The following is a 12633-nucleotide window of genomic DNA, read 5'->3' on the forward strand; positions in this document are numbered from 1 at the left end:
CCTAACCACTGGACTGCCAGGGAATTCCCATAGTTAGATCTTATTTTTAAATATGATTTTCTCTAATAGATTAACATTGATAATGATAATAGGAACCTTAAGGCTTTCATTGAAATAAGATTGAAAGATAGGCACAATAACTGGTTTAATTAAAATGTAAACTCTTTAGTAAATGTTTAATTTAATTTCCCTCCTTCCCAAAGTGATTCAATTCAATAATAAATATAGATTTAGCTTTTAAGAACAAATAATGGTTTAATTTTATTTATTTTTTCCAATTATTTTTTGTAGTTACCTCAGACAGTAGTGAACGCTTTGCATCTTCTGTGTACTAAATCCTATCTGGGATAGATGCTTGTGAAATTATTAAAAGCGAACAAGCTCCAGTAGATTAGTTGTATTTAATTGTGGAGCATGTTTTCGTTGTGAAATATTAGAACCATCATCATTACCATAAATTATTCAATTTTTAGTAGATTTATGTGTTTTGAGTATATTTAACATCTATTGAAACAATATTAAAGAATGAATTTTTAATATACATATCAGTTTCTCAGTTAGGTGAATATGAGAAACATTGAAGATTGGATATTGAGCCCATTGCTAATTATTAATATTTTGTATTAATAAAGTTTGTTTATTTATTTATTTATTTATTTATTGGCCTCAACACACACCTTGCAGGATCTTAGTCCCCGACCAGGGGTCATACCTTGGCCCCGGCAGTGAAAGTGCCGAGTCCTAACCACTGGGCTGCCAGGGAATTCCCTCAATAAAGTTTATTTAAAAAATTTAAAGTCATATATGCATGATTAAGACTATTCAGAAAATTATAGAGGTAGCTGGTTAAAATATGAATTCAGTAATTATTTTTGGATGTTTATCAAATACAAGCAAGATTAGTGTGTTTTGTGTGATTGTGTATATGTGTGTAGATCTGTGTATGACCATTGTCAGGTTTTAGTGTCAGCATTAAATCAGCTCCTTAAAATGAATTGGGTGGTTTTTCATTCTTTAAATTTTTTTTTCTGCATTTAAAAGAGGAATCGTTAGCAGAGAATAATATATGTTCCTTAAAAATTTGAACAAAATCAACCCTGTGACCAATTGTATTTGATGTTCTTCCAGTTAGTTTTGTGTTGACTGATTTCTCAGAATTTTCAAATCTGGCTTGAATTAATTTTGATAATTTATGTTGTTCTAGGAAATAATTTGTTGATTAAATGTTTAAAACTTATTACTTTTGCATTCTTTGTAAATATTTTGTTGATGTTTAAAATTTTTTTTTCTATGGTATTAGCTTTCTATTTGTGTTTCTTAATTTTCTCTTTTGATATGTGAGATTTGTCTTTCATTTCTTATTTACTTATTATGTATTGATTTCTATTTTAATATATTTTCTTCTTTTTTTCTGTTAAATTATGAAATGTTTTCAGCATACAATATATGTGGAAAACAGCATGATAAATGCCTGTGTACTTGAAACCTCATCCAAGTAATAAAATATTGCGTGTATTTGAAGTCCACTGTGTACTCTGCCCCCAGCAGAAGTAAACACTACTATGAATTTAGTTTTTTTTCCAGTTTTTATTAATTGAAATTTTAAATGCAGTCAAAAGCAGAGAGAACCCCAAGTACCCCTCATGTAATGAACATAACCCAAGTACCCATTGTTAAGCTTCATCACTTATTAATGTGGCCTCTCTCTTTTCATCTATATCTTCACCTCTGTTCCTTCCCAATTCTTTTAAAACAAATTCCAAAACAAAATCCCAAATATCTAAAAGATAATTTAGATGTTTTAAAAATATTCACAATAATTAAGAACCTACTGTATAGCACAGGGGACCCTACTCAATACTGTGTAATGACCTATATGGGAAGAGAATCTAAAAAAAGAGTGGATATATGTATATGATTAACTGATTCTCCTTGCCACACACTTGAAACTAACACAACACTGCAAATCAACTATACTCTAACAAAAATTTTAAAAAACTTCACAGTATTATTAAAACACCTAAAAATAGTTAAGTTGTTTTTTAGTCTCAGACATATAGTCAGTGTTCAGATTTTCTTTTTTGTTTATGATTTCTCTACAGTTTATTTTTCATTGAGTTATAATTGACATACAACATTAGTTTCAAGTATAAAGCATAACATTTCAATATTTGTATATATTTCAAAATGATCACAGTGAGTCTGGTTGACATCTTTCAGCATACATAGTTACAAAAAATTTATTTTCCTGTGATTAGGACTTTTAAGATCAACTCTCTTAGCAACTTTCAAATATGGATTACAGTTTTTATTAACTGTTGTCACCATGCTGTACATTACATTCCCATGACATGTGACATTTATTTTATAACTGGAAGTTTGTACCTTTTTGACTTTAATTTAGTTTTTGTCATTCCTATTCTTGTTTTTACACTTTCAGAATAGGTAGATGTTTCTTTCCATAAAGAATATATAGTTTTGTTGTTCTGCATGTTTTCAGACTTTATATAAATGTTATACTGTATGTATCATTCTAAAGCTTGACTTTTTCACTTCATATTTTGTTTTTGAGATTTTTCAATGCTGGTTTATATATTCTAGATTCTTATTTTTAGCTGTTGTATAAAATTCTATTATATGAATAAAACATAATTTATCTTTTTTAGTGGGGAGTGAAGTTGTTTGTAATTTTCCATTTATAGATAGTACTATGACAGGCATTCTTGTACATGTCTCCTTGTTAACGTGTGAGAATTATTCTAGGGTATAGTCCAAGGAGTAGAATTCTTGGGTTATGGTATATACACATATTGAGCTTTACTGATACTGACAAATTACTCTCTACATGGTTGTACCAATTTATACAAGTGCATGGAAGTAACCTATGCTCCACATTGTTGCCAGCTTACATTTGTTTGTTCCTTTAAAAAAAATTTCTTGAGTCTACTACATAGGTCATTTATTTTTAAATATTTTAATAATAATTGCTTACATGAACAAATACACCTCACAATAATACTACAGTGGTTTTTAAAAAAATTTATTTATTTAATTTACTTATTTTTGGCTGCCTTGGGTCTTCATTGCTGTGCGTGGGCTTTCTCTAGTTGCGGCGAGTGGGTGCTACTCTTTGTTGCGGTGTGCGGGCTTCTCATTGCAGTGGCTTCTCTTGTTGCGGAGCGCAGGCTCTAGGCATGTGGGCTCCAGTAGTTGTGGCACGTGGGCTCAGTAGTTGTGGCTTGCAGGCTCTAGAGCACAGGCTCAGTAGTTGTGGTGCGCGGGCTTAGTTGCTCCACGGCATGTGGGATCTTCCCAGACCAGGGCTCGAACCCGTGTCCCCTGCATTGGCAGGTGGATTCTTAACCACTGTGCCACCAGGGAAGCCCCTACAGTGGTTTTTATCACATATGTTTTTTCTTTGTTTTCTTAGTTTTGTCATTTTATGTAATCTGGTATTAATTTTTTTGTTGTTGTTCCTTGAAATATTTTAAATATATCTGAAAGGTTGAGGTTTTACATTTAAACTTTGGCTGTTTATTTTGTGAAGTTAATGTGCCTCAAATTGTTTCCATCTTTTAGAATTTGAAGATTGAGCAATGGATGCTCCAGAAGAAGGTGTATTTTCTTTGTTGTGTAATCATATTTTAAAAATGGTCGACCTGTCATGAATTTGCTGGTGACAGGGTAATGCCTCACTCTCTTGTTTTATAACTCAGTTTCTCCTTGTACTCTAGTCTTTTTGCTTGATATATTTTATATCATATTGTTTACATAAAATTTTATGAATGTCAAAGCTTTATTATGTATGGATGTTTTTATAAAATGGTCTTGTTTACCATTTCATGCCCATCAGCATGGCAAAAACCAAAAGTCTGATAATACCAAGTATAGTCAAGGTTTGAAGAAATAAGAACTCTCAGTGCTTCTGCTAGAGAGAACAAATGGGTAAAACCCATGTACAGGAGTTTGGCAATATCCTGTAAAGCTAAAAATGGGTACACTACAACCTGGTAATTCCACGTTCAGGTATGTACTTCAGAGAAACTCTTGAACTCACATGCAAGAAAATTCACTGCAGTTTATTTTCTGATGGTGCAAAATTGTGAATAGCATAAATGTCTACAAGTAGGAGAATGGATTGTGCACGGTGGTAACTTATATAGTGAGATGCTGTATAGCAGTTAAAATGAATAAGCTTGATCTAAATTATCAACGTAGATCTCAAAAACATGTTTGTAATATAAAAACATGAACTGAAATTATACATATATATGTATGTGTGTATGTGTATGTGTGTGTGTGTGTGTGTGTGTGTATAAAAACATGAACTGAAATGATACATGTGAAATTCATGATTGTATTGGCCTCTAGAGAGAGAGTAAGAACAAAGGAAACATCAACTTTATCTTAAAGTTTAACATCTGTAAGTGAAAATAAACATCTGAAACATCAATAAGTATCCATTATAATGTCCCTGGAATTCAAGAAGTATTGTCACTTTTTAGTCCTTGTCTCCAGGTTGTGGGATTATGGTTGATTGTCTTAAAATATTTTTTGTGCCGTTCTGTATTTTTCATATTCTGCACGATGAAACATGTTTCTCTATTATGATCAGAAAGAAAACTTTAATTTAAGAAGACCCATCTGTCTTATTTACCCTTTGTGTCTTTTTTATGGTGAAGTAGGGTGAGTGGGACACTTAAATTCCACTTTGGCCAATATTTAAATTGCCCAGTGTGTTGTCTTTTTGTTTTTGTTTTTTCTCTGTTGCATATTTACTAATCTCAGTAATTTTTTTTCTCTATTTGACTTTTCAATAAATAATTCAACCATAGTCATAAATCTTTTATACTGAATTTACTTTTCCGCTGTATAGGTTAAAGAAGAGATGCTATTTGAAGCACTAGTTACAAGGAAGACCGTGACAGTGGGAGAAAAGCTTATTTTACCATACAAACTGGCAGAGGTATGAATAGATTTTCTTTGAAATCAGGGAACTCTGAACATTTTTAGAAGTTTAGGTTTATATTCTTTCTGTTAACAGAATGAAAATAACAGTATGGATTGAAATATTTTCTGGGCTCTTGAAATTTATCGTGAACTTTCTGTCAACTTGGAAACTTAAAGTTGAATGTAATTTTAAGCAATACGCTTACATTTTTCTCCAATGATCTCAATCTGATCACCATTTTTAAGTTTCATAGTATTAATATGGGATAAGTAGATGGTAGGTAGAATTATAAATAAGCAGTCTTTAACCCGAATGATTATTCCTTGTTGAGCACATCATATCTTCCAGCACATCATACTCTTTTGGTTTACTTTTTCATTGTTGGCCACTCCTTTGCAGTTCTTTTTGTTTGTTTTTTCTTTTCTTCCTGACTTCTTAAAGATTGGGTGCCCTAGGACAGTCTTTGTCTTTTCTTCTCTATACTCTTTATCTAGATTTTCTCACTTAGCCCCATGGCTTTAAATATCATCTGTATAGTAAGGCTACCAGGTAAGTTTTATTGCTATAGTGTGCCAATATTACTATTATACCACTCAGGTGTATAGGAGTAGGAAAGATATTGAAAAGCCTACTATTTTATGGTGAAATTTTATGAAAGTGATGAGAAATCAAACTGACAATTATAAAGATAGGACAGGAATATGAGATTGGAAGTCAGAGAGGTGGGGAAACAGTGATTTAACTGTAGAGAATGCTTTCTAGGCAGACATTGATTCATTTATCCCATTGATCCATTTATCCCATTTTTGGGGTCTCTCCTAATTGTACCTACGGGTCCACATTTCTTCATTATGTCAGGTATCTTATATCGTATTTTACAGTTGCCAACTTTGAGAGCTCCTTTCTAGACAAGAGAAAAAGCCAAACCGTTTTAAGAGTTTTGTTCATCTTTTACATAAAAGTTCAATGCTTTTATATTTTCTTTCTCAACCTTTTTCATTATCAAATATTTCTTTATGTTTATTTACATGTTTAACTTTAACTTCAACATTTTGAGATTATTTTTGTAACCCCTGCTTTATTTTTGTTTATGTTTGTTTGGTATATTTATTTGTTTAGTAAATATTTGAAAACACTTTTTATGCCTGGAATTGTGCTAGGCATTATGAGTAAAATGAAGAGCAGTCCTTAAGGATTTTAGTATTTTGTCTGAAGAGCAATGGAAAGAAGTGTTTTAAGCAAAAAGTTGCCTTAGATATTTTTTTAAGGACAATCTGGCAGCAGTGTGAAAAAATCAGTTGGAGGAGAGCGTGTTAGTTTTCTATAGCTGTGTAACAAACTTAGTGACTTAATATAATACAGATTTATTATCTGACAGTTTCCATGGATCATCAGTCTGGGCACAGGTTAGCTGGGTCCTCTGCTCAGGGTTTCACCAGGCTGAAGTCAAGATATTCATGATGGCTGTGATCTTATCTGAGACTCAACATCCTCTTCTAAGTTTACAGGTTGTTGATAGGATTCACTTCCTTGCAGTTGTAGGACTGAGATCCATAATTTCTTGTTGGCTGTTAGGAGCCATTCTCAGCACCCAGAGTCTACTTGCCATTTCCTGCCATGTGGTCCTGTACACAACATGGCAGTTTGCTTCTTCAAGGCCAGCAGGAGAATCTCTGATGGATGGGCTCAGTCCCTAGTAAGTCAGCTCTACCCAAGACAGTATCTCTTGGGTTAACTAAAAAATTCAGCTGATTTTGGGCCACAATTATATCTTTAAAATCCCTTCACCCTTGTCATATAAGATAGTTATGGGAGTGAAATCCATCATGTTTACAGTCGTGTTCACACTTACTGGGAGAGGATATAGAGAACATGTACACGTGGTGATGGGAATCATTCTAACACAGAGGGCAAGAGTGAATGTGGAAAGATGAGTTTGGAGGCTATAGTAGTTAGTACTCCTGAGGAGAAAGATGCTTGCTGCTATGTCTAGAATGGTGACCTACTGATAGGGAGAAATGGATGTATTTAAAAAGAAAGAAATTTAGATGGTAAAATCAACAAGATTGGGCAATGATTTGCTTAGTGGGAAGCAGGGAGGAAGAAGGAGATGTCAAGGATGAATCCTGATTTTCTGGTACACACAACTGTAGAATATTGGTACCATTCAGTGAGACAGGAAACACTGAACGAGATCTTGTTTGAGTGAGAAAATAATTGATTGATATTTGGGCTTATTGAGGTTAAGATGTGATAGGCAGGACTGCATTTCAGAGAAAAGAGGCTAAAAGTATAATATTGGGAGTTATGGTGTAAATAGACATTATATTTGTATATTTGGATTCTCTGAATCTTTTAATTTGATGTGGAGGTTTGTCTTTTAGCTACAAAATTCAGCTCATTTATATTCATTGTGATAACGAACATGTTTTCTTACTCTGTGTTTTAAAATATTTTGATTTTGCTGAATTTAATCAGATCGTCTTTATTCTTTTTCCCCTCCTCTGGGGAAAATAGAATGGTTATTCTCTCTATATATTCTACTATTGATTTTCTTGATATTTTAAAGATGCTTGGTTGATAACTTGCCGAAGAATAGAATTTTAGGGCCACAACCTTTTGTCTCTCAGAACTTCTAAACGTTTTCCAATTATTTTCAAGTGTCTAGTGTTGAAGATAGAGAATTTAATACCTGTCTTCTCTTTCTTATGTAGGTGATAGTTTAGGTAGGTAGTTTTTGTTCTGGAAACTTGAGGGGTTTTTTTTTCACTGAAATTCAGAAATTCATTCATCATCTATGTGTGGTCAGTTATAGTATTGTCTCCATTTTACAAATGTAAAAAAAGCTGTAGCCTAAGAGTTTAAGTAACTTGACCAAGGTCAGATAGCTGGAATAAGTAGAGAAACCAGGACTGGAAGATAGTCTAGCTCTTAATCAACACTCTCTACTTCCTCTAAAATTAAGAACATAGATATAAATATGTACCTGAATTTACAAGCTTCAAAATAAGTCCCTAGATGAGAAGTACATAAATTATTAGGATTTGTATTCTTTTAAGTTCTAGGACTCAGCTGTCTAAGATACGTGCCCCACCAACCCTCTTTTTAGGTTGCACTACCTTCTAAATGTTGGATTTTCTTTAAGTAATAGACTTCATTTTTTAGACTAATTTCAGATTTACACAAAAATTAAGCAGATAGTACAGAGAGTTTCCATAAACTGGGGAAAGCTTGAGGTGAGGGAAAAAAGTAAATCACATAACTCCATAATGGAAGAATTGTTACTGTTTGGGGATGGAGAAATTCTAGAGGTTACTGTGGATGACAAGCTGAAGACAGCCAGGAATGTAATTGTGGTGGTATGACTAGGATTCTGCAGATAACTGATGCCTTTTTGATAGTTGATTCCTATGCCTGGAATACTCTTCCCCACTTTAGCTGGCAAAGTTCATTTGTTTATAAAGTTCCTATTCTACCTTCTTTACTAGGTGAAATATATACCCCAGTTTTCAGTGAAAGTGTTTTGAAATGTGTGGACTCACGTTTTGTTTCCTTTATCTTTCATGGCAGTTTTAGCCTGGATTCCCTGAGTTGGATTAAATTAATGAGTATATATAAAAAACTTCAATTGTAGGTTATTTATATTGAGAGAAAAATTAATTTCTAATTCAGGATAATAAGCTTTCTTTCTTGAATGAGAGCAAAACACTTTGTTATAGTATCTTAGTCAGATTGTTGCCAATTTCACTTAGACGCCTAACTTTTTTTTTTTCCAGGCTGTGACAGTGAGGAACTCCATGGCTAAGTCTTTATATAGTGCCCTGTTTGACTGGATAGTTTTTCGGATTAATCATGCACTTATGAATAGTAAAGATTTGGAGCAAAATACCAAGGTAGACATATATTGGATTATAATATATTTTTCCTGAAAAACTGTTTTAATAAAATGGGTAATGCATAAAATTTAAAAACATAGAATTATATAGAGTAATACGTATCACCTTTTATCTGTATTCCCTGCTATGTCTCTCCTTATTTCTGCTTCTATGACCCTATTCAGCGAAACTGTTCTGTGTGTCTTTCCAGAGCTTTTTTCCTATGTACTTACATTCCTATAGATGTACATGTACAGAGTTGCTTTTAAACATAAAAATAGGATCATGCTATCTGTATTGTTTCTAATTTGTATTTTTTTTACCTGGTTATGTCTTGAAATATATCTAGACCTCATTATTTTTAATATTTAAATGTAAAATTGCTCTTACATGACCTTTTCACTCTTTGAGTAAGCCCACAGGTAGAAAGTTGATTTTAATTCTAATCTAATGTACCAAGTTGACTTATTTTTAAAAATTAATTAATTAATTTTATTTTTGGCTGCGTTGGGTCTTCGCTGCGGTGCACGGGCTTCTCATTGCAGTGGCTTCTCTTGTTGTGGAGCACGAGCTCTAGGTGCGTGGGCTTCAGTAGTTGTGGCACGTGGGCTCAGTAGTTGTGGCACACGGGCTTAGTTGCTCCGTGGCATGTGGGATCTTCCCGGACCAGGGCTTGAACCCATGTCCCCTGCATTGGCAGGCAGATTCTTAACCACTGTGCCACCAGGGAAGTCCCAAGTTGACTTATTTTTGAAGATCATTATTTTCACTGTTTTTTGTAAGGGCTTAGAATTAGTCAGCAGTATTAATCACACAAAATACTCTTAATGGAGACTTTTAAAAGTCTCTTACTATTTATCACTCATTACATCAGTTTGCCCAGTATCTCTCTTAGCACCAGTGGAGAAAAATTGTTTTCATTTAATCAAAATTGTCATACAGCTGTATTTTAAGAATAAGGTGGGGTGGTAAGAAGAATGGTGGTTTGGGATATTAGAACTGAATATTTATCACCCATAGTAAGAAGTTAGAAGGTAATTTCTGGAGGTAAAATATCAAGAAATAGAGGAATAAACATTTTTTACTATATTATACTATTCTTTGCCAAACAACTAAAAAGATTTGAGTGTTGTTGACTTTATGGAGCAGAAATTGAGGGTGGAGAAGGGATTGTTGTTTTTTGTTATAATCCTTTTAGAACTGTTTAATGTCATAAATCTTGTGTGTTTCTTTTTTTTGATAAAAATTTTTGAAGTTTTAACTTCAAGAAACCACATATTCTGATATCCAGTTTCATTTCTAGCCTGTGTAAGACTAATTAAACATACCTGTTAGCTTGATTCTTAATGCAGAATTTTATTGGGATAGAGAAGTCAAACTAGGAAAAATTGCATGATCCTTTTGGCATAACCAGGCATAGCTAGGAGTAACCTAGCTTTACTTTAGTAACCTTCTGACTTTCCAATAGCCTGTTTTTCCCTTCCCTGTCTCTTGGCTTTTAGAGATTTGTGATATTGAGGTAACAGGTCATTAACTCTGCTTTGTACATTTCTGTAAAGTAATCAATGAATTACATGTGTTAAAACTTTGGATCTATTTTTATAATTAAAATAAAAAGAAAAAGATGAAGAAAAAGAGAACTAACATGCTTTTCATTTGTAGTATATTTTGACTGAACACTGGTCCCCCAAGTTTTCCTCTCTACTGCTGTTGAAGAACATTTTGTTACTTATATTGTGAATATTATTCATGAAATAAATTTGAGCATCCTTTTTTAACCATAATTTTTTCCTGCTTCACAGACTTTGTCCATTGGTGTTCTTGATATTTTTGGGTTTGAAGATTATGAAAATAACAGCTTTGAACAGTTCTGTATTAATTTTGCTAATGAACGCTTACAACACTACTTTAATCAGCATATCTTTAAATTGGAGCAGGTGAGTACCTGAATGTGTGTACACTTGCCCCCTTCCCGCTCCCTAAACCCTAACCCCCACCCTCACATACACACACATAAATTTTTGAGTCATAGTCGTGATCAGTATTTTAAGTGTACTTCAATACAGATATTATTGACTTCATATTAGTGTAAGCAAATGACAGATCAGAGCATAGTTTTGGGGCCTTATCACACAGGGTTTTCTTTTTTGTTTAATAGGCCTCAAGTATTAGAATCAATAATATGTGCTTGTTTGACTGCACCTTTGAATGAAAAAATGCGTGGGTTTGTTTTGAATTTTTGTTGATGTTTTTGACTTTTAATTGCCGCCATGGGCTTGGTCACTGTGTGTAATGTTAAGTATGCTTGTTGGATTCCTTTGATCTCTTAGTTCGAGGATGGGATAGAGGAGCTTATTAACAGAATCTCAAATCAGCTCAGAATGTGGATACAAAGAAATAGGGCAGTGTAGAGAGACCAAAATGTGTAACTAGATATTTCTTGTGAGAAGTTCAAATTGACTGAATTAGTGTAGAAAGAGCAAGCCATCAGTTTCCATGAGAATTCTTAAGGTAAATGCAGGGTTGAAGGAAATGTGGGCTCTTTCTCCAAGTCAAGTTTGAATTCAGTAACAAGTTGAGATTATAGCCCAGAATTTCAGTTTGTATAAAAAGAAACAGGGTTCACATTCACCTCAAAGGAAATAGTGAAGAAAATAAATGAACAGAAAACCACAACAGGTCTTTCCTGTCATTGGGGCTTGCCGTCCTCTGTCCTGGCTTTAAGCACCGCTATTTTACTTAAAGAGTTATAAGGACTGATTAATATTAGCACAAGCAGCATTAGTCTTGGCCATTTTGATGATTCCTTAAAGTTCTTAACGCATGACCTTTTAGCTAGACTCTTTTACAGAGTTGTTAAAAGATAGTATTATTTGTTATAATATCACCTAACATATATGTAGTGCTTACTCTTAACTGGGTACTCTTTTTATTCTGGTGTTGCAGATGATGCCTAAAGCCTGTATTCAAAACACTCTGGCTTCATAATTCTTGCTTTTAATCAAAAGTTGAGCTGGGATTGGTTTCTTTACTCAATCCAGTGTTCTTTTAACTAGATTATGCTAAATCAGTATTTTTATCTCCTAAAATGGCTGTGTGTGTTGGAGGGGTGGAGGAATGCATTTTGTTGACAGCGTTTTGTATTTTTCAAAGAAAAGCATCAATTGCTCTGTGGATCCTTAAACAGAAGACTGGTTAAATTGCTTTTGAAGAAGAAAGGTGTTCTCTTATTGTGAACTGAAATTATTCTTACCTTATTTAGAAGTCTAGATTAGCCATGGAGGAGCCACGAGAAATGCCTTACCTAAAAACATGTATAAAAATAAAACCTTACAGTTGATGGAAAATGTGTTCAAAACTACTTGGTGGGTGGGTGATCCTCATTTATTTGCTACCCTGCATATCATAGTTGTGGGCAATGTGGTGGAATTATGGATCAAAAGACATAGATACTAAGGTATAGCTTTTTTTTTTCTTTCTTTTAAGTCTCAGTATTTTCTTCTGTTATTTGTGATGTAATGGGTAAGCTTTTGATGTAATTTATGGAAAGCTTAGAGAAAATTTATACTTTTTGCCACCCCATCTATTTTATTCTTCCTTTCTCTCCCTCCTCATGTTTTTCTACTTAAAATGGATTTGCTGGAAATAAGAGATTTAAGTCAGTTTAAATATTGAGTGTTTTATTTATTTGTGTATCACTGGTCTGGTACCTGTTATGAGATGGGTACTCAGGGAGTATTTGTTAAATTCAGTTGAATACAGAATCAGTTAAGTAGATTAAAGTTTTTGAAAAAAATAAAACACAGA

General features: G+C 33.4%; 1 protein-coding gene across 9 annotated transcripts in view; it reads left to right on the forward strand.

Moving 5' to 3' along the window:
• The window catches only part of MYO9A (myosin IXA), a 279267-nt gene that overhangs the window by 86246 nt on the left and 180388 nt on the right, over nucleotides 1-12633 (forward strand). For all 9 annotated transcript variants that reach the window (XM_061180112.1, XM_061180113.1, XM_061180111.1 and 6 more), the window contains 3 exons: nucleotides 4877-4966; nucleotides 8728-8844; nucleotides 10629-10763. In XM_061180112.1, coding sequence (XP_061036095.1) covers nucleotides 4877-4966; nucleotides 8728-8844; nucleotides 10629-10763 — 342 coding nt within the window. The remainder of the gene's footprint in view (nucleotides 1-4876; nucleotides 4967-8727; nucleotides 8845-10628; nucleotides 10764-12633) is intronic.

The sequence above is a fragment of the Eubalaena glacialis genome, chromosome 2 (genome assembly GCF_028564815.1).
Source record: "Eubalaena glacialis isolate mEubGla1 chromosome 2, mEubGla1.1.hap2.+ XY, whole genome shotgun sequence".
NCBI lineage: Eukaryota > Metazoa > Chordata > Mammalia > Artiodactyla > Balaenidae > Eubalaena > Eubalaena glacialis.